Here is a 23806-nt window from a genome sequence, read left to right on the forward strand (position 1 = left end):
AGAGCTAGAGCTAAATGTCTTATGCGGCTAGATAGATAGATAGATAGATAGATAGATAGATAGATAGATAGATAGATAGATAGATAGATAGATAGATAGATAGATAGATAGATAGATAGATAGATAGATAGATAGATAGATAGATAGATAGATAGATAGATAGATAGATACGCTCAATGTCGCCGAAGGTCGCTAAGAAATGCTTCGCATTTAAAAAGGAATGCTAGAATCAAGGTCCGGATCATCATCTGCGTTGCTGGCAAAGATCAGTGGTGCGATTACTTCTTCATAAGATCACTTCTGCATAAGCACAACTGAGCCCACAGGCCGTATGCGATTGCACAATTAATATCACAATGTGTGTGCACCACTTGTTTTTCATCTATCCATCCGTTTTTGTGTCCGCTTTTTCGTTTCCTTGGGCAGGGAACAACGTAATTAACCTTTCAGACCTCTATTTTCTGCCTCTCTTCATTCTCAAGCGCGCATGCGTGGCCAGATTCCCAGCATTTTTCCGGCAGATACTGCACGCCTGATAACTTAGCGATAAAGCATTACACCACTTCGCCCGGACTTTCACACGCCACATCAAGTGCGGACTCGCTCCTGATGTCTGGTATTAGTTTGGGTTCTTCTTCCGCTCGGAGTGCAGACTTTTTAAAGCTGACCAGCTTTATTCGTACGTACACCAGGGGAAGGGACGGGCCGCTTGTGTTTTTTTTTTTGTTTTCATGCATCGCACTCTTTTCGTAATGGCTGGGAAAACCACTGGTCCCCCATTATAATGAACGCGGCGCGATTAGCACGCACGATCCGGAAGCGTCCCGCTGACCCCCGGCTGCACTTTGCATGGGCCTCCGTGAAACCTGAAAGAACTCTCGCTGTTTCCGCGCTAACAGGAACCGACAGTGAGATGCCCCTCACACACCCGCTCTCGAGTCTTCCAGCCTCGTCGCGCCACAGCACGCTTGAGAATCAAATTTGACGGCGATACTTGAAATCAGATCAATTGCCGGAGGGGCGCACATGCTCGCCCTATTCTGCGCCACGTATTCATGTGTGATTGTTTTTGAATCGCATGTGCCTACGCGCGCTTCGAACAAGTTGACAGCATTCTTATTAGCTCTCTTTGTTTGCTTTATTTAAAATTTTGTTGCCGGAAAAATAGTTTGTTTGAGGCTTTAGGCTTGTCATGTGGCCAATTCAGAAGTATATCGCTTTTCTGCTCCCGTGTGCTGCCCTTTTTTCAATAAACAGTTGCTATGTCTGGAATGGCAGTACCATTTGCCGAAACCAGACTGTGTGATCATTCGGTGTCCGAGACGATATTGCGACTCTGTAGCTTCCACATTCTTCTATATTAGCTTACGGGTTCCATCGGTCTGTCACGTTGAAAAAGAAAAATTGCGCGAAGAAACAAAGTTAACGCACAATACGTCGCCCGAACCCAGGGGAGGCTGTTGCTTTTCGCGTCGGCATTTCCACCGAGAGGCTCTTATTGTGCCAATCGCTTCGATTGGCCCACGCACTTTGTCAAGAGCAGGCATAACAACCACGTCAACTGATACCGAAAGCGCACGTATACCTTGGGATAAGTTAGACTACAGGGTGTGAATTTTTTTAACGCGATAGCGGTAAAGAGCTCGTATCGCAGAAATTCTGGCGTTGGCATCATTGGAAGTGAGCGAAAAATCATCATCTTATGCGTGTCCGAGAAATTAAGAATGATGCAACTGAAAAAATCCTGGGTCAGAGTGGGGGTCGAACCCAGGTCGTTTGCGTGGTAAGTGGATGTTCCACACAGCCATACATCTGCTTGGGAACACAGTGGAAATAACTTCCTCTTCTTGGAAATGCAAATAAAGTAACTTTCAAGCATTACAAGCACATGCGTCCTGTATACATGCTTCAGAATACAACATAAAATATTGCAGTAATAATGCGTGGCACAAGCGCCCATTGCTGTCGGGTGTTAGAACATGTGATTATCATAATTGCTTCGTGGTTTAAAACCGGTCACCCACTACAAAATGCACACACGCAATTGCACCTAATCCCACAAAGGAAAGGAAAGTTCATGTTTTTATTATCAAAACCTTTGTCACCCTTTTTACTATGCATATCACGCCACTGTCATGATCTTAATACTTATGTTTTTACCCGCATTATCGCGAGGAATTTTAAGGCCCTATGCAGCCACGCAACATATCATTGTCCGCATCTCTATACTCATCGAAATGGCGCTCTTTGGGCATCAATTGGCCCTTGCGTCACAAAGCGCCACACATCATCATCATCATCAAAGGAAAGTTCGAGAAGGTTTCATAATGACACTATGTGTTGAAAGTACGCACTAAGACAAGACTATCGCTATCCCTTTCAAATCTTAAAGGCGGAGCTTTAGCAACTCCTAACTTTTTTTTCTTTCTCGACCCTAAACGCACCCGAAGGAAGTTGACCCGAAGTTCAGTGGACCTCTATGATCAGCGGGACTTGTTCTTAATGCCCAATGTTATGGCTATTACGATTGTCAAGTGTTCCTGATGCAATCTTAGAGCTTCACACATTTAACCCCGAGGCGTCGCTTCATTTTAATTTTGGCATCCGTTGCGGATTCTCTTGGAGTCATCCAACCTTGGAGAAGCAGTGATGCTGCAGTCGGTGGGACTCGGCTCCACCCAGCCCATGCGTTCTCGGGCCACCGAGTTTTTTCGAAAAGATACAAGGGGCTGGTGATAGTGGCTGTAGGAGTGGATAAGTCGACCTATGAACGATGATCAATGTATGTACTTGCCTGGACTTCGTCGCTCTAACTTTAAACTATATGACATACTCAAAACACATAGCCTCTATGAAACCGTGACGGTCTTATGAGTCACACAGGATACGGTTAGTATGAATATCTCATGGTGTAATTGCTTCCAGCATTAAAGGATATATGATTGATGCGGAGTTTAGATGAATGTAGACAGACTAAGCGCGTAAGCAAAACCACGATAACATTGCACCTCCGCTGCGTTGGTGTAGCGGTTACGGGGCTTATTGGCAGCTGACCCCGCCATATGAACGGTACGCTGCTGTAAGTGAGGAGGGCATTTCTAATCCAGACATCGAACATCTCTTATGAGGTGCCACGTGATTATGTCTTTGAAAAGTGGGTATCGCCGTCATTTCGACGAATCCTCTTCAAGCTGTTTGCCGAATTCAAGGAGGTAACATCACTTCTCGAGACGTTGGCGGCAGCTGTTACCTGTCTCTTAAATCATCCATGTTTTCCCGAACTTGTGCCTCGTTTGCATAGTCACTTCGTGGTTCGTGATCGAAATTGTCAATAACATAATTAAATTAGCAACCAGACGCTGTTGTAATTGGACGTGCAAAAAACGCGGCGACTTAATTTTCCGGGTTTCGGAACGGCTTACGTCATAGCAGGAACAACCAAATGGCTACACTGCCTTCATCAGCGTCGTCTTGGCTTCTCCCGCTGATCTCGTGAGCCCATGGAGATGGACCTACCCACATTGTTGCGTCATACCAACTGCACTGGTTAACACCCAGCGTGCACAGTAGTGCTTACCCAGGAAGTCATCAAACAGTCGCTGTCTTGCGATGCTTCTTTCTCTTCAATGCGAAGCCTTTCTTTTCGTATCTGCAGACAATTTGCTATCTATCTATCTATCTATCTATCTATCTATCTATCTATCTATCTATCTATCTATCTATCTATCTATCTATCTATCTATCTATCTATCTATCTATCTATCTATCTATCTATCTATCTATCTATCTATCTATCTATCTATCTATCTATCTATCTATCTATCTATCTATCTATCTATCTATCTATCTATCTATCTATCTATCTATCTATCTATCTATCTATCTATCTATCTATCTATCTATCTATCTATCTATGTGTCTGTCTGTCGCCTCATTTCTTCCTTAAGCCAGTTACACAACTTGAAATTCTGGGCGTAAACCACGCCTGCAGTGTTCAAGAAGCTTCAGGACTATAGTAGATCGCTTTGTTAAAATTACGCCTACTTCGCGAGCATTACAGACCATTCTGTAATGTTCGGCGAAACAAACAGTTTCATTTGACCAAATAAAGGCTGGCCAAATAAACAGAGCAGGTTCGGCCAAATAAACAGTTTCATCTGATTATCCAGTCTGCTCCCTTTGTCTGCGTCACAACTCCGTGACATCGGGTAGAGGTGCCTTTCTATCCATGTACCAAACGCCCCCCTCCAGCTGCGGGCCGAGCCTACACCGTCAAGGGGACATCGACACCAACGCTGAGCAGTGAGGCAGCCTCAGGCAGTAAGGGCTCCCACCAGAGTTTTGGCCTCTACCTGACCCAACCCGGAATCCTAAAAACCTGACCTTGCCCACTGTGACGATGACAGCCCCTGTTGCACCCATCCTGCTCCAGCAGCCAATGAGCCTCCCATTTTTCGTTATCACCCAAGATCCAAAAGCAGGCTGGTGACCCACGATTGAGTCGCTGCCTTGAACAGTTGGGACCTCGAACAAAAACTGCACAGCGTCCACCTTTATCTAGAAGACGCCGCGAAGACGTGGTTTGATACTCGGGAATCCACACTACGAACCTGGGATCTCTTTCGGACGACGTTCCTGAGCTCCTTAGAGAGCGTTATTCATAAGGAACGTGCCACTACTGCCTTTGAGACACGTGTGCAACTTCCCAATGAAAACGTGAACATCTTCGTCGAAGAGATGACCCAGCTGTTTCGTCACGTCGATCGCAACATGACCGAGGAGAAGAAAGTGAGCTTCCTTGTGAGGGGTGTCAAGCAAGAAGTCTTCGCCGAATTGATCGGGAACCCACCCGTGACGGTTGCCGAATTCGCTTCGGAAGCATCTACAATTGAGGAGACGTTCGAGAGGCGGACATAGCAATACAACCGCAGCTTCTCAGCTACAAGCTGCGTCGACTCAAAGTGCCAGGAACCACCGAAATGCGTGAGACGATCAGAGTAACCGGCAACGAGAGCTGCGGAAATTGCTACCTTCAGCACAACCTCAAGTTAACTCCACCGCGGACGTCGTACGCCCGGAGATCCAGCCATCGCAGGGCGTCCCGAAGCTTCCACAGCAGCGGGTTCAAGTCATGAGCTATGCCGCAGCCACCCGCCGTCAGACCCCTTCTCGTCGCCGACACCAGGATGCTGCATCGCCGTAGTTTCGCCGCCAGACAACACTGCCATCCCCACCGTCCTCATATCACCCGTCAGCCGACTAGCGAAACACACCGAAGCAGACCGACGTTTGGTGCGCTCCCGACCACAGCCCACTACGGGGAAGCTGGCCGCCGCTGCCAGAACCAACAAATAGAGCTGCAGGATTTCGAAGTGCACGCGCCGTGTCCGAGCTCAAGTGAACAACCTCAAGATATCACTGACTACCTCACAGGACTAAAATGGAAACCCCGACGACCATACCGTTCACCGTGGCCAGGCCGCTACATGTTACCCCAACGCGGCCAGTACACCGGTCCTACTCCAGGCCCTTTCCCGAGCCCATACTCGGAAAACTAAGGTACGGAACTAAGGGCAGCAACCAATAAAAGTGTGGTTGCTGTAGGACGAACTGCCGAAGATCCTCCACCACCAACGACGATGCCACGACGAAACTTCAAGAACCCGCCACCACCTCAACGTAGCCCCGACGTCGCAAATTTATGCCTCAAGAAGACCTGATGACGCAACGTCGAAACAGTGGTACAATCCGTCGTAGCCGGGATCCGACGCCACGACCCAATCGCAACGTCAGGCGACGAACTAGCAACCTCAACATTCTCATCGATGGTCACAACGTCACCGCTCTCGTCGACTCTGGCGTCGGCTATTCCGTTATCAGTGGGCCGTTCGTCTTCGAGCTGAAGAAACTAAGGACTGCTTGGAATGGAGCCGAAACCCAGGCTGTTGGAGGCCACCGGATAACGCCGGTAGGAGTTTGCACAGCCAGAGTCCCAATGAACGACCGGACTTATCCTGCGAGTTTTGTTATCTTACAAATGTGTTCCAGTAACGCATACTCGGAATGAACTTCATAAGGCACCATGGCGCCGTCATTGCTCTGAGGTCTGAATCAATAACACTAACCTCAGAAAAAGATCTGCCACCCTACACGACGCCGGAAAATCACGCAATGAATGTGATAGAAGAGCAGGTCACCTTGGGGCCTTTCTTCAGCATGACCATTTCCGTCGGCACCAAAAAAGCCGACAACCTTGAAGGCATCATCGATGGTGATCAGCACCTGCTCTTTAACCGTCAGATTTGTATCCCAAGAGGCGTAGCTGAGCTGCGTGACGGCCACACAAAGGCAGTGCTGACAAACTTCGGCCACGAATAAAGGCACTTCAATGTTCGTATGACGGTCGCCTACTTCGACGAATTCGCGAACGCCAGAGATTCTCTCACTGTCTTCGATGCTGCCGAAGCTTGACGAATCTGGGCCCCCAACCAGATTTCTACGTCAACCCGAGCCATCCGAAGCGCGAGCAAGACCAGCTAAAGACCCTGCTTTTCCTCGTCTTCATCAAGAATTTGAAAAACCACAGTCATGAAATCGTATCACAACTGGAGAAAGTGCCCGAAGACTTCGACGGAGGCCGTATCGAGTTTCGACACGTGAACGCGAGGCCATGAGGAAACATGTTTAGTCGACGAAATGCTACGTGACGACAACATTCAGCCATCCAACAGTCCGTGGCGTCATCAGTAGTGTTAGTGAAGAGAGAGGACGGAACCCTACGTTTTTGCGTCGAATAACGCCGCCTTGACAAAATCACTAAAGAGGATGTGCACCCTCTCCCACGTATTGTCGACACCCGGGATCCACTACACTACGCGAAGTATCTTTTGTCGATGAACCTCAAGACCAGCTATTGAGAAATTGAAGTCGACGAGACAGATCGAGAGAAGATTGTGTTTATTACACCAGACGGCCTCTTCGTGTTTAAGGTAATGCCATTTAGTCTTTGCTTGACGCCCGCGACATTCCGGCTAGTTATGGACACCGTGCTGGCTGGATTAAATTCGCAGGCTTATTTTGCCAAACTAGTGAATGAAGCTGTAGAAAATCAGCGGGCTATTTATTTGCTAAAGCTTTTGTTGTCTACCAATGCTATCAATGCACATCGGCGTACAAAACCGGATGTCTTCTAGGGCCTGTGTTTGTAAACATTGAAATTGCACATCAGCGTCCCACCACTCGTAGAAGCAATGCTTCTTCATCAGTCAATAAATAGGAATAACGAAGATGAAATAACAATGAAGCATTCCCAAGCCATACCCAATTACGCAACATTCACGCGTTACACCCACCACTCTGCGACGTATTTACTCGAGTTCCCCACTGTGGCGGAAGTGGGCGGCATTTCTATAGGTAACGCCTTCTATTTACGTAGTATCCACAAGAGGCGTTGTTTACGAAACTTCACTGTGACGTGAAAAAAAAGATGACGTCGGCAAGACTAGCAGATGCCTGATCGAGAAGAGCACTAAAGTGTCAATGCTGCCGTAGTGGACCACTTGCTGCAAATGTGACCCGCATGTCGCGGGATCGAATCGCGGCTGCGTGGTTGCATCTTTGATGGAGGCGAAAGTGATGGCCCCGTGTTCTCCAATTTGGGTGCACGTTAAAGAACCCCATGAGGTTGAAATTCCGGAGCCCTCTGCTACAGTGTCTCTCATAATCATATGGTGGTTTCGGGACGTTAAACCACACTTATCTGTCCTACTTGTTGCCCATTGTGAGAAATGTGGCGCTAAGCTCTCTTTTAGCGTTTGCCTATCTTAAATCAGACAGTTTCTTCTGCACCGCCCCTTCAACCAGATTACGAGCGGAATCGCAGAGGCGTCTAAGATATCATGGACATGTAAGGAGTGCGTCAGCATGCTGTCTCTTTTTTTTAACCTAAGAAAGAGCTTCATCGTTTGGCTTAGACGACATGGGTCGATTCACCTTCTTGCTTTCTGTCAGTTGTTTTCCTGTTGTAGTTTCGGATGCGTGTTTATATATGCGCAGGATCAGCAAAGTGATTGTTCTGGAGTCATCCCGTGTTGTGTTCGGGAAGTGCGCTATGGTTTCTGATGTACGATGAAGTTTCAGCACACTGAAACGTGCTCCTGTCAGAATTCTGCAGCTGTCAGCTCCGAGATATGTCTCACAACGAGTGCCATCTTTTTGTTTTTAAATCCTTCAGGGCAATGCAGTACCGTTACCGATACATGCGGGAGGACGACTTCGACAATTACTACATTACCTGGATGGTAGAAGCCGTCGACAAGCGCCGTGCACTCCAGGTTTGTTCTACGTGATGTACAGCACCAGGTTTTCACATATGATCGTCACCTCTGACATGAAGGTACCAAAACGAAAAAAAAAAAGGAAACAGAAACGCACTTTCGCGCTTGTGACGCAATATAAACGAGTTACCACTCGAGCATTTGATCTGTGTAGCTGACTAATATAACTGCTTTCGCAATTTTTCCCTTCGCATGCTTCCACAACGTAGCGAAAGCTCAACGTAAACTTTGACAGCTGGGTGCAGCTGTTTGGTTCAATACGCGTAACTTCATGAAAAAAAAAATAATCAGAACATGGGGGGTTAAACTGTGCTCCGGCAGTTATTGGGTTATCCTTCAGTTCTGTAGCTTAATAAACGATGGAGCTGTTTTTAACTGTGAGCTGTATTAACCAGAAATTATCGGAACATAAGCCATCGCTGATAGGAGCCTCACCTTCTAATCTTTCTTTACATTGTCGATAGTGTAAGCACACTTCATAATTTGAACAATGCGCAGTTTTTTACCGACGTAGAAATGATGATTGATTGAAACGGCGTATGATGATTTAGGGTTGACATATCGATGGCCAACCGTCAGTGACCCTGCATAAAGGGGAAACCAAATGCATCTACGATTGTCCCCTGCGTAGAACAACGCCATACTGAACGGTTCGCATATTGCAGATAACTTTTGGTGCCTTCTTTTTTGTTGTATGCTCCTTCAGTTGTTTGCCGTGTTCTATTTGCACGCCCTTCCTTCTTTACTCAGCTCTGTGTGTGTTTAAAAGCCTGCAGCTAGGCTAGCAATGCTCGAGACCAGGTTAAAAAAAACAAACAGCGTGTGAAGCAACATAATTAACCAAAGAAACGGAGCAGTATTTAACTTTTAAGAACACTTCGGCCACATGCCGCTGACAGCCATGCCACACAGAAACAAATGACAGATCCCACATACAGCGGGAATCGATTGACATATAAAGTGACTTATCAACCTTCTTCATTCGCGTTGAATAAAGAAGGTTGGTATGTCACTTTAAAATCATCCCAGCTGCGCGAAGTGGTGGACGTAGTACCCCGGCCGCTGGATAAAAAAAAAAAAAAAAACAAGATACGGCCTGCTGTGTGCCGCCGAAGCGGCGGGACGCGCCTAGTGCATCTCGTCGACCCGCAGGTCGCGGGTTCGAATCCCGGCTGCGGCGGCTGCATTTCCAATGGAGGCGAAAATTTTGTAGGCCCTTGTGCTCAGATTTGGGTGCACGTTAAAGAACCCCAGGTGGTCGGAATTTCCGAAGCCCTCCACTACAGCGTCTCTCATAATCATATGGTGGTTTTGGGACGTTAAACACCACACATCAACCAAATCAAGCGCCTAGTTCACCTCGCTCCCACTTTGACGCCACCGCTTCTCCCAGAAGAGGCGCTTTCACACGCATCGGCACAGTGGGCTGCAAATAACGCGTTTCGTAGCTGCACATCACAGGTTCGATTCGGAATTGTTATTAGGAGTACCTATTGCACCAAATATGTGAACAGTTTGCCCTAGGAGGGCCAGTCATTCGTAGAGTATAGGTCTCAATACTCTCCATGAAAGCTGCCCGTTTGACTCACCTGAAATGAAAAGGGTCACTGATTACGTTCTTGGGCAGGCAGTCATCAGGCAGATTCCAACGGCTGGCGTATCGGCCCACCTAAAATCACCACGAAACGAGGCATAATTTAAACGTTGGTTTTTTTAGCGTATTAACAACGCCCGTGGCGTTCCAAAGACCGAGTTAAGCAAAAGCTTGCGACAAAAACAAAGTTCTCAGCAAAAGCATCACACAACTTTGCAGTCAGAAGCTACCAAGTAAAACTCACGAAACCACTTAGCAGGTATTTCAATCAACGGGAACAAACTTGCCGCTCTACAAACGCAATCTCACGCGTCATAAACTGCGCAAGAACACTTAGCGGCCTTAAATATTTTCTATACGTGTATACTCCACTATTTTTTGATCGTGCCTCGAAAATGTCTCTTCAAGGAAACGCTGAAACAAACTCAAACGCTTGTCTTCGTCCCGGTGACAATCTTAGTTAATTTCTTTCTCCTAGACTATCTTCTTCCCTAGCTTAGGAGGGAAAGTATTTGAGGTTCGGAATTGGTGCTCCTCGATGACTCGAGTGCTCTATGGCAGTCCGAAGGAAAAGCTGTAGTCCGGTAAAGAGACGTTTTATTGCAGTCTCAGGCGTCTGCCCGAGTCCAAGCCCGAAGCTCCGCTTCATTTCACGTTCAAACACACTCTTTTCAATCCTCGGTTGAACAAAGGGTCTCCACACAAGGCAGTCAAACCTGTGGGCTCCCATTGCCACAACCATTTGCAAAAACAATTTTATAACAGGCACTGAATTGGTAAAAAAATGGCAGCATATCCACAGAGTGAATGATGGAGAGTGGGGCGACGCATTCTTCCGTCCATTCGTTCTTGGATCCGTCCGTCCATGCGTCCGTCTGTGTGACCGTCCATGCGTCGATGCGCCCGTCCGTGCGTGCGTCTGTTCGTGCGTCCGTACCGGCGTTCGTCCATGCATCCGTTCATGCGTCCATCCATGCATCTGCCTCTGTGTCCGTTCATCCATCCATTCAACACTCCAAGTACCACCATCTCGCATCTTTTCATCATTTCATTTCATTTCATTTCATTTATTTATACTGTTAGCCCAGAAGTGGGCCGTTACAGGGTGGAGGTACAAACAATTATTTGCGAAAAAGAAGTACCGTACAGGTCTCGAGATAATTTCTCGGTATTATTGTGAGCAGCAACTCGAAGTTATACATAACAAGAAATGGAACACACATGCAATGCAATACATACGCGCAGAACACCACATGACGCATTTGAGGCGGCACTTTTGCACCATGCTGAAGATTTGAAAGACAACTACTACAGTCTCATGCAACCAAAAAGTACACACGCACACCACTGTTATTCAGAAAATAAACGTTTTAGATTCTGTTCAAATGATGTAAGCGAGGAACAACCAATTATAGACTCTGGCAGCAAATTCCAATCTTCAATAGCACGTGGAAAGTAACTAAACTTAAAGCAATCGTTACGTGGGACTAGGGGTGGTATGTACATATTATGGCGATGTCTGGAGTGTTCTTGTGTGTTGACCTGGAAGTAATCTGAATAGTTTAGTTTAAAATGATTATGAATTAACTGGAAGAGGAATTTCAGACGCTCAATCCTCGTCCTAAGTTCAAGACTATCCAGTCCAGCTTTTTTACAAAGTTCAGTAGGTGAATGATGTCGGCGATATTTATTAAAAATAAATCTCGTACCAAGTCGCTGTATTTTTGCTATTTTATTGCAGTTTGTCTTAGTGTAAGGGTCCCAGACAATTTTAGCATATTCGATAATAGGTCTGACAAGGGTTTTGTAAGCAAGACACTTTATATCAGATGGGGCGGTATAAAGATTACGTCTAAGGCTATACAGTGTCTTGGTAGCCCTGGAGCATACATTATCAATATGAGTGTTCCACCGGAGGTCGGGCGTGAACCATAACCCAAGATATTTATAGTTTTGTACACGCTTAAGGAAAGCATTGCCAATCTGGTAGTTGTAATCTAGAGGTGCTTTCTTTCTAGTTATAGTCATAAAGACTGTTTTTTCTGTGTTCAAACTCATTTGCCATTCTTCGCACCAATCCTTTATTCTTTGAAGATTGTTGTTTAGATTAACTTGGTCATGTTCAGTCTCGATTCTGCTATAAACAACACAGTCGTCGGCAAACAACCTTATCGGGACCGTACCCGGTTTGGTAGGTCATTTATATATAACAAAAATAAAAGGGGACAATATATATATATTCCCCATATAGAAGCACCGCAATCCAGCGGACATTCCAAGTACTAAACGATAGGTGGCACACGCACACTTTTTTACGTTAATTGATATGTGGGGTTTAACGTCCCAGAACCACCATATGATTATGAGAGACGCCAAGCCAGCGTCAACGTAGCGCTAGTATCTGGCTCCAACTTATGCTCATGGACCGCATGTGTGTCGATTACTAGTCCTGCTAGGCGCTCGAAACACACGTGGTGCAAAAGTACCAGCCAGAACAAGATTTTAAAATGCTGCGGTGATGCCGGCCGAAAGCACGTGTAGATTCACCTAGGAACAGTCAAGGCATGTCGCAGTTCGACCGAGTCCAAAGTCATGCTTTCCGCGCCGTTCATGCATCGCGATAGTCGGCCGTTGCAGTTGTACTAAACATGCGCGGTGCGTGCATCCACGCGTGAGTCGTAATACGTATATGCTAGTATTGGTTGATCTGTGGGGTTTAACGTCCCAAAACCACGATATGATTATGAGAGACGCCGTAGTGGAGGGCTCCGGAAATTTCGACCCCCTGTGGTTCTTTAACGTGCACCCATATCTGAGCACACGGGCTTACAACATTTCCGCTTCCATCGGAAAAACAGCCGCCGCAGCCGGGATTCGAACACGCGACCTGTGGGTCAATAACCGAGTACCTTAGCCACTAGACCACCACGGCGGTGCTATATGCTAGTATTGACATGCAGCCTGCGAAAGTGTACGGCAATAGTTTTGTGCCGCATACTACAGGCATACTGCACGTAAATCGCAGCTGTAAAGTGGAACAGCTGGAGTCGCTTGAATAAACGCTATTTGTATATACTTACTTGTACACTTTACTGGACTCTTAGTTTTTCCTGTCGATTGCGATTATATCCTGAGGTGGCAGAGCTCAGTGTTTTTTGTTGTGGACGGAAATCTGTGCAATCGTAAAACACCGCCCTGGCATAATTGCCGCGATGCGCTGTGAACTTCACGCGCAGTGCGCTCTGCAATATCTTCTTCTGGCACTGGTTTTTGTCGCATCAGATGACATTTTATAAGCAAGAGTAGCGTGAACAGAGGCTTTTTCGCATTTAAACTCCCAGAGCCGCTGCATGCCTTGCTAGCGAGGTGCGTCTTGGCAGTTCTAAACAAATTATGGTGTCTCTGGGAGCGAGGGTATACCGCCAAAGGCGCCTGGGTGCGAGATAGGTCTGCTCTCGCCTATTGATCCCCTTATACAAACCATCAGGACAGATAAAATATAGATAGATAGATAGATAGATAGATAGATAGATAGATAGATAGATAGATAGATAGATAGATAGATAGATAGATAGATAGATAGATAGATAGATAGATAGATAGATAGATAGATTTAAAGTCGCCAAAGTTCACTAAAAATGCTTCGCATTTAAACTCCATCCCAACTAGAGAGGCTTGGGAGGAGTACCTGCTCGGCTGCTCCACCTTGGATGCTCGATGCTCCTTGGTGAGGCGCCTCAGGCAGCGGCCAATTTCATTGGCGTCCCAGAATAGGGTATTGCTACTAAAGCATGCAATATGCCGCATCTCTCTGGTACATTTTAAGTAATAAAATGTTTTCTGCCACCACCACCAAGGCAAGTCATTTGCAAACACGTCTTGGGATTGATTTTTAACGACGTTTCTTTTAATACTCTCAATGAAGAAAAAAAATACAGACACTAAGAAATCTGAATGTAGCACAGTTCTCAATTCATTGCTTCACAAAACCCCGTGGATGATGTTAAAGTCATGAGACGCCTCAGCAGTTATGCATAAAAGCAAAAAAGGTGAAGAAGGGCCCTCAGCACATATCCAGCCTCCAATAGTGTAATAAATTAATGAACTATAAGCGTTCAACAAAAGACAACATTAGCACAATGAAAGACTGACGGTGATTGATCTGCAAGGAGAAACACAACACCGGGTTCTGTCTAGATTCAATGCTCGGAGCACACACCGAGTAAATTTCTACTGCTGTCTTTCTACCGAAAGAAACTGAATGAATGAACTTTTTCCACGATGTCTCCTTTTGCCCTACGCAGCGTCTCGTTTTTCTTCGCAGGTTGAGGCAAAATGAGGCATCTGGGGCATTTTTTATACCTACATTTAGAATAATATTTTGAACGGTAGCAACGTGGAAGTATTCGTGTAGCACATACGTTACAACCAATGGAAAGCTTCTGTATTGATAATTATTTGTAAGTAGTCTAATAAAAATCAATATTTAAAAAACATCGTCGCATTTTATCCCACCCGGCCGTGGCCAGCTTGACATGCGCAGCAAAATGTAGCGCGCATGGAGCACACCGATTTAGCGAGTCTCACAACTGTATTCGTGGTGGGCCAATCGCACATGCTTACCCTATGATAGATTGACAGCGGAACCACAGACAAACATAGAAAAGGAGGCGCAGAAAGCGCAGCGCTGTTCAAACACTGACGTCATCAGCAGCTCCGGTAAATGGAGCAGTGGGAACTCTACGAAATGGAATGGCCCTGCATTCATTCCTTGGGTGTCACCACGCAAGGTTTCTTTCAATTACCTAACTTGGCTTCGCAAAACTTCCGAAACAGTCGTATCTTACTTGAAAATTTGGAGGAGAAGCTTCCGGCAAGATATAACATTGGTAATCACAGCATCATTTTGATGTTTCGGTTAGAAACAAAATGATTTTATTAGTGCCTTTTTAATATTCATATATGAGTTTTCAAAGTTCAGCTGTTTTAACTGCTTGCATTTCAATAATTAACTTGGGATTGAATGAAAACGATATTGCAGACATAACAACAAATATCTAACTCTACTCGACAGTAACTAGCTGTTAGCCAAAACAAACCAGCACCAGCCAGTAGACAAACAGTATGCGAGAAAATATGGTCATTGACAGCAATAGGCATGCATTTTAGAGAATATAATTGTAAAGTCTCATTCAGCCCTGCGACTAGCAGTGCTTGCGCAACCTCTTGCAAATGATGATTAAAAAAAACGACTTTACGCAGTCAATATTCACACCTGCATTTGACCTATACCCATCGTCACACATAATTCACGTCTTCTTGCACTTCAATCGATCCGTGAAAAGGTCTGACTACCTGTTCATGTTTATGTGATTTGTTCAGAAGGGTAGACCTGTCGTTTTGCGACCAGCTTGGTTGGGCGACCCAGGCATTGTGAACAAGTCCAGACGCCGCTGTCATCAATGCTCAGAATGGTATAGCTACATTACAGAGTGTCGAGGAACAATGACTTTCTTGTCAATGTCCGCATGTAATGGCACTCGCAGGGTCTCGAGACCATCTTGCCGCTGAAGACGTACGAGAGGCGCAGCTTTGTGACTCCTTTCTCGGCTCGCATGACTCGCCACGAGTCGCAGGGTTTGTGGGAGCACCTCTGGACGTTCGCCATCAGTGCCGCGCACACGGTCGTCGCTTTGCTTCTGGACTACACCCTCTATCGGCTCGTCGCGTTTGTCAGAGCCCTCGGCAAGATCAACGTGAGCGCTGGACGTAAGTGTACACACACTTACCCAAGGTTTCCAGGCTTGAAGGAGGGCATAATTAGCAGTCATTGACTCAGGGCGCTTGGAAAAGCTCGTCCACACAAAAGACGTTAGCACAAACACAAATAATGAGGGCATTATTGATCACTTGTGTATAGCCGAGCTACTATGTTTTTGTGACTATCACTTCATGGCGTTAGGGATTTTTGTATAGTTGAAGGTTAAAGAGGATAGGTTAAAGATGAAAACGTAAAGAGGATAGATGGAAGGACAGACAGGCAGACGGATGGACAGACAGACAGACGGACGGACGGAAGGACGGACGGATGAACAGACAGGCAGACAGACAGACAGACAGACACACACAGACAGACAGACAGACAGACAGACAGACAGACAGACAGACAGAATATTGCCACCTACTTCTAGTAGTGGGTCGTATGCCAAGGTGAAGGCACACACCACAGAAAAGAAAGAAGCGCGCGTGGACCCCGCTCTGGCAAACAAGCCCAACCGACGCGCTTGGGTGAGCCCTGTTGCTCGGACATCAATAAACCTTGTCGACACCCCCGGTAGCGACGTGACAATATATATATATATATATATATATATATATATATATATATATATATATATATATATATATATATATATATATATATATATATATCTATATATATATATATATGCATACGCTGAAGAAGTTTTTCCAATGGGCCAAAAGTACTTGAGAAGAGAAGAAATACAACTTACAGACTCGAACTGCTATACTATATAAACGCGGTTTATATATTGTAGTGAAACTTCGGGGTTGTTTAAGCTAGACGCATCTGGAGACCGTCGAGGCGAAGAAGCGTAGGAGCGATCCCGCACAGGCAAGCGATGACAAGTCGACACGACGACTTCGGGGAGCACTCAATGGGAGTTTATTTAGCTAATACAACTTGAGTTTACATAATGCACTAGGTCACAAATACAAAACATGGAAAATGGTGGCATACCCCTCGGTTTGCATGACTGGTCTCCGGTGGAGAGATGCGCTGCTGAACCCGACTCCGCTCACCCCAAAAAGGGCCCGAGTCGCTGCTTGAATAGGGTTTTCCAGCATCCACGGGTGCGCGGACCAACCAGGCAAGCTGAGCATAACCAATCCTGCATGAGTTTTCGTGGTCGCGTGAAGCCTGCCTCGCGGCAAAACTGTGCCATTTCTGGAAACGGGCGCATTCTCCGAAACGGCCTTCACGCGCTAACAATTGCTCAAATTTCGGTCCCCTTTTTATCCGGAGGACCGAAGCGGCGGCTCGTTCGTTTGAAGCGTGGGGCTCAGTGGTTAGAAGGAGAAAGGCACCTAATTTCTGCAGTCCGGTCAAAATCACGGCGCGGTGCCTGCTTTGGCGGGAAGCGCACAGTGACCGACTGGATGCAGCTCTTTCGGTTCAGACTCTCATTCTTCCTCGAGGCACCCTCCCCGAGATAAGTCGTTAAATGGCGCCGCTAACAAGAAATCTGGCAAAGTACGAACTCTAGCTGTAGCTGGAAAAGAAGAAGATTTTCCGCGAGACATTGCTTTCGCGACTATATGTCGCACTTTACTCTGACAGTTCTCTTCGTCGTCGCGGTAGTGGCCTTCTTGCAGCGGCCTCCTCGATTAGCACCTGCAAAGCGTATACTCACTGGGCGCGTTTTCTATACAAGTGCAATTGGCATCCATGGAACCGAGAAATAGCCCTGTGACACATGCTCGCCTGATGTGGATGTGAGGGCGCGTTTTTCGCTCACGCGTGCCCCGAGAAACATCGTGGCCGGGCTACAGGGGCGACATGACGCGCTTTCTTAGGTACAACAAATTCAACAAGCCGAGAGATTGTGCCCTTAGCCCAATTTCTCCTGCCATTGTAATAATAATAATAATAATAATAATAATAATAATAATAATAATAATAATAATAATAATAATAATAATAATATAGAAGGTTTAACGTCCCCAAACCATCATATGATTATGACAGAAACCGTAATAAAGCGCTTCGGAAATTTCGACCACCTGGGTTTCTTTAACGTGCACCCAAATCTGAGCCCACGGGCCTACGGCATTTCCACCCCATCAAAAACGCAGCCGGGAATCGATCCCGCGGCCTTCCGCTTGGCAGTCGAGTGCGATAATCACTGGATGCGATGCTCATCTTGCTGTCACACCTCTTCCTACGAGTATGCTTTTGTGGTTATCATCCAGAAGTACCACAATGGCTTGTTGAATAAACTCGTCATAGATGTTAGTCGTCGGGATGGAGATGTACCAAGCGTCAACAAGAGTAAATCCACGTTGAATGGTGCTATGGCTGTGAAACACTAAAACATATTCATTCGACAAATCCCCCTGTATCAAGGTACAGTAAACATTCAACCACCTCTGTGAAGGTGCGTTTGACTTTCGTGCTATACAGATTCCTATGACGGAGGGATAAACCACATTTTTCAATGAATGATTGCTGGGATAATTTTTCATAATCAGTATTAAACTTTCTTGTTCATATTCAGGCTTGTGTGTATTATAAATTACCTTATTTGTTTGCTAATAGTCCAAAGAGAGTATTTGGTACGTGTATATATTAACAAAGTTACTATTACTATATTACTCTTAATATCCACCTCTCAACCTTTTTCTTTGAAAATGTATAATTAGTGGTGTTAGGGGCGTAGAACATAGTTTACAACTGTCGTATTTGTATTAACAACATTGCCTAAAGGGCCTCCAGGCATTTGCATAAATACGCTGACACAAATGGTGTAAACAAAATTTTTCTTTGAAAGAAAAAAATTGTGCCTGATTTTAATGTTAAACTATATCCCTCGATGCTGCCTGTTGAAATGGTCGTTAGCTGTATATGGTTGGAGTAAACACTCCGTGCACACTACCTGATCGTTACGCGAGGCAACAAATCGCGAGAAAATAATCCATCGTGTTATTACCACTTATGCACGACCCCGTAAAAAATAGAATGAACTTTTTTTCACAGTGGCATATTTCTTGCCATTTTGTTCTTCGGCATTTAAAATTCTCTGTGCCATAAAATCACCTGCTTGTTACATGACGTCCCAAATGTGTGAAATGTCGTGATCGCGTGGCCGATGGCATGGATGCGCCATCTGGCGACGAGACGCCTGCTGCGGTGCGCGTCCTGTCGTATCAGTTAGCCCCTCATGTCGCTCTCTCCGGCTAGCAAGTAGCACAAGCGACACCTTGGTGTCACTGCCTTGGCTGCATCGAATTTGTGCCGTTTTTTTTAAAATGTAGAGGCTACGACGCTGTCGAATCCAGCGCCGGAATAGCATTGTTACTTATGCTGGTTGATTCATAACTAAGCGTACCAGCTTTGCAAAACCTCGTGAAGCCAAGCACACAAATTAAATTTTCTCAGCTCAGCTTGCCTTTGTCGCGTTAGGCTAAGTTGAACTTAAATGAACCTAGTTAAGTGCATGTAAGTGTAGCCGATTTTAATTCAACATAGTGGAGCGTGGTATAACCTGATAAAACGCGTACAAGTTATGGTTGATTAATTAGTTTGATATCCAATCACACATGAAACATGGTGAAGTTGCACGTGGTATATAATTAGGGTAAATATGCAAGACTAGGCTAATGAGGCATTGCTGAGATAACTGTAGAAAAATTTGAATAAGTGCGGTTGATCATGACATTATCAAACTATTCTGATAATGAAGTTTAAATAAAAAGTCCCAATAAAACACAATAAAGTAAATAAAGTTGAACTTTTAAGAGCTCAAAGAGTCCAAGCTGGGGAAGATACTATAATTACTAATACCAAGTCTAGTCTCATTACGCTAGATCATTCTAATTAGCCTTAAAACTAATTTTAATGACGTCTTAGTACATATTGCACTTGTTTCATCATAACTAGGCTCAATCATTCTAATTAGCCCTAAAACTAATTTTAATGACGTCTTAGTACCTATTGCACTTGTTTCATCATAACTAGGCTCAATTAAGTTCAACTTGACCTAACGCAACAAAGGCAAGCTGATCTGAGCAAACTTAATTTTGTGTGCATCATCAGGTTTCGGGAGGCTGGCTAAACGTTGTTATGCTAATAAACCGGTATAAATGACGACGCGAGCCCGGCGCTGGAACCGGCGCCGTTGCAGCCGCTACGTAAAAAGAATAAAAAATAAAAACAACGGCACAAACTTGTTAGAGCAAGGACACCGACACCAAATTGTCGTTTTGACTGCGAGTGCGTCGGAGAGAGCTGCATGAGAGGCCAACTGACACGACGGGACGCGCAGGAGCACCGCAGCATGCGTCCCGTCGCCAGATAGCGCGTCCATGCCATCGACCACCTGATTCCGTGGTCTGCACACTTGTGCTCACGCCTGTACATGACTACAGTTCAGTTGACTACTTTTAATCGACGCTGTCTGTGACAAAACCGCATTGGATTGCAGTGCCTACGCAGATGAAGCTGCATGTTCAAGGCAGGGGTCCCTTGGCTGACATGTACCGGCAAGTCGCCGACTCCTTGAGTCCGTCGAGCCTGCTTGAGTCTACGCTGCCAGCCACGAACGTACAGAACTGTTTGCTGAGGCCATATCCTCCGGACGTTGACATGTATCAGTGGATAGGTTTGTCGTCGACTGTTATTCACTTATCAGATGCGAGGCAGCTCACTGACTTGTCTGTGTAACGATGTCCGTCCGTGTCTCCGTGCCAACGCTCCGCAACGCGTTTCTCCCCACAATAATTGCTGGAACAATGCCAAGTAGGTCGAGTCGCAGCTGCGCCTTGACGTGAGTGATGTTCCGTACTCCGCCGAAGAATTCCCTTTTAGACACATGAAAATTCCCTATTGCGGATTTTTTTTCCGCGAACGTTAATAAAATTCTGCGCTTAATTATCTGCAGAACAGTACTACTTTATGCCCCCATCCATGCAGGCACATACTATAATTACATGTGTCTCACGTACTGGCGACTTTTGAAATCATGACTAGCCCCATCCACTGCCGCACAACAAAAGAATGACTTTATTAATTCAGCACATTGTGAGCTTCAAGTCTAACACCACAAGTGAGCGAGAAATCGCTCCGCGTAAATATCAGAAACCAATCTCAAGGGCTATGCTTGCGTGGTGCATTCATCGTAGCGTCATATATATATATATATATATATATATATATATATATATATATATATATATATATATATATATATATATATATATATATATATATATATATATATATATATATATATATATATACACGGTGCATGACATCGACGCCGACGCCAGCGGCAAAATAATTGTGTCCATATAATTGCTATTGCAATAAAACATTGTACTTAGCGTGAATCTGTAACTATTCGGATGAACTGTGCAGCACGTGCTTTCAAGTGTTTCAGACCAGGCAAGTAATGTGGCTTCCAGGAATAGTCAGCTTTTTCTGGTGTCCTGTGGTCTTTCCAAGTTTGACGTTGACTGTACAAGAATAATACGAGGTATCTTATTCTGATCTTAGAGTATATGAAACTTACAGAGCGACGTGGTTTGATGGAAATTCTAGAATTTCAGACATACTTTCTCTTGGTACTACGCTGTAATTGGGCTTTACTTCAACGTGTATAGCGAGAAGGGCCTATGAAACACTTATGCACCACCTGCGTTGGGTACCGCTTGCACAAAGGGCTTTTTACTCATTTCACGAGTGTAGAAATGCGCACGTGGACGAAGATGCCCAACATATTTCATCAGAATTTCCTTGATATCCGGAAGAACATCAACAGCTAATAAGATATTGAATGGCCCTTCAGAATCAGTCCTAAGCCAATGGCTGGTCTGTGACATTGGTATATGGCCAACGTGTGCCTTACAAGAGCGCGCACTATTAGCCGTCTAGAAATCCATGAAAGAGAGCGGTGTACCTGAAAATGGCTGAGAAAACTTGTTCATGCAGATTTTAAGCATGTTATTGAGCGTGACCACGTAACGCTGTCACTTGATGTGAGAACTCATTCTGCGTCCCTCTGACTGAACTTCCGCAATTTGAGTGCTGCTATGTGAAAGAACATTGTGTAGTGTTACTTTACAGCATGCATGGCGTTCGTGCAACTGAATTCTGTGAGAACTATGGTGCTATGTGACAGGACTCTGTATCGTTTTTTTTTCTTCGTGGTATTACGTGGATATACGTGGTATGAACTATGCCTAGCTGTTATATTATTTATGACTTTTTTGTTGCCTTGTTTTTCACATCCGTGTAAAGGAGTAGCGTGTGCTTTACAAAATCTTCAAATATCACATGACAAAAAAAAAACACCGCTTATTGACAGTTTTAAATTGCAGGTCCCACGATAGCATTATGTTTTAGAACTTGACTTATACAACAATTAGGTAGTTGAAAGCTGTTTGTGGAGGGGCGTGGCAGCGCATTTACGAGGCGGGGCTCTCTCGTTCAGGATGTTAGATAAATAGTTACTACTTGGTTCTTATATAGGAGTTCAGTGAATAACTAATGCATGTGCTGGCCAGCCGTGGCACGTCAGTAAAAAAAAAGTGTTCCTGTAGCCTCTAACATACCTAGTCTTGACAATTTATGTTCCTATATATCCGTCCTACGTCAAAGTGAGGTGTCTAGCGTTCACCTATTTCTGTTACAAAGATGTGCGTGTTTATTTATTGATGAACATCAAGGGTCTGACATACACCGAAAGCTCCAAGCAAGGGGTTTAGGAATAATAATTGAATATGACTTGCGTCCGGGATAGTGGACGCCAATGAATGAGTGAATGAATGTATGAAGCTGCTCTTGGACATCAGGAGGTTCTTTACGCATTTTGCAAGAAAGTCTTTTCCTTCTCAGCCGACTCTCTTTATGGCACCCAACATTATTTTTTCCTGTGCCTCCGGGATCGGCTGACCAAACGGCAATGCCCCTTGAGGACATCACAACTTTCACGGCCAGTGATGTCGTTATAATGTGGGGTAATCACTTGAACTTGTCCAGCGCATTACGACGGGGCAGAAGAAACGGCCGAGCCGACCAACACTAAAGGTGCGTTCACACTTGGCCTCGAAGAGAGCGAAACTGGAAAAACTCTCCGGAAACTGGCTTGTTTCGCCGCCCAAGCGGCCGGAAAACCACGCCGCGCGGCCGGTGCGCAAAAATCGCTCCCAGACCGATTTTCGCGCCACGCGAAACCGCATCTGGTTTCCGCTTCACAGCCTTGGCTGCGCTAGATCAAACCACGTCACCTAACCAACCGGCCGGAGATTCAACATGGCGGCATAGGCGTCGGTGGTGCCTCGCATTAGCTCATATCGCAAACTACCCATGCAGCACGACGAAGCTTGATGGCATCAAGCAGGACGCGGTGGGTGGTGGTGGTGGTGGTGGTGTTGCAGCAGGCGGGGTTAGCCTGGCCTGCATGGCCGGCAATTGTTCCGCCTGAGCATCTCCTGAATTTGGAAAATGTCACCACGTGTCAGACAGCCCAGTGTCTCGCAGGAAGACCAACAAAGTTCGTTGCACGTTCCTCCTAGTTGCCGCGGGTCCTTCAGGAAAGATGATGTCATCAACTGTCCGGTGCCTATGACAGCATTTTCGCAAGGTGCGGATCATCGCTGCTCTTTGCGCATCAAACTGTGGGCAAAGCCAAATGAAATGTTCAATATCCCCGATGTCACCACAGAAGGCACAGAACGGGGAAGCGTATCTCCCAGTCTTGAATGACCAGGCCGGGGTGTATGCGGAGCCGGTTCTAATGCGGTACAACAGCGTTGCTTCTTCACGAGAAAGTCCATGAATTACACATGCTTGGTGTGGAAACTTGTAGATCGCCTTGAAATGATTTCGTATCACATCTTTGTTGTTCTGGTAAGTCTTGGGAGTTCTTACTTTTGGAAACGATGTACGTGCTTCGCATGCAAGGGCATCAGCCTTTTCATTGCCCTCAATGCCAACGTGGGATGGGATCCACTGGAACTTTATATTAAAACTCTTGCCATTTAGGTGTTTGATTAGTGCCAGAGATTGCCTGGTGAACTTTTCTTGAGGTAGGCCACGATGCAGTCTTTGTAGCGCCGATTTGGAGTCTGTCAG

The 23806-nt window shown here is 45.6% G+C and overlaps 1 protein-coding gene across 1 annotated transcript in view; it reads left to right on the top strand.

The window, feature by feature from the left end:
• The window catches only part of LOC119171529 (DC-STAMP domain-containing protein 2), a 134518-nt gene that overhangs the window by 103875 nt on the left and 6837 nt on the right, over positions 1-23806 (top strand). The window contains exons 8-10 of the mRNA XM_075892053.1: positions 8234-8333; positions 15477-15699; positions 20157-20333. Coding sequence (XP_075748168.1) covers positions 8234-8333; positions 15477-15699; positions 20157-20333 — 500 coding nt within the window. The remainder of the gene's footprint in view (positions 1-8233; positions 8334-15476; positions 15700-20156; positions 20334-23806) is intronic.

Source organism: Rhipicephalus microplus, chromosome 4 (genome assembly GCF_043290135.1).
Source record: "Rhipicephalus microplus isolate Deutch F79 chromosome 4, USDA_Rmic, whole genome shotgun sequence".
Taxonomy (NCBI): domain Eukaryota; kingdom Metazoa; phylum Arthropoda; class Arachnida; order Ixodida; family Ixodidae; genus Rhipicephalus; species Rhipicephalus microplus.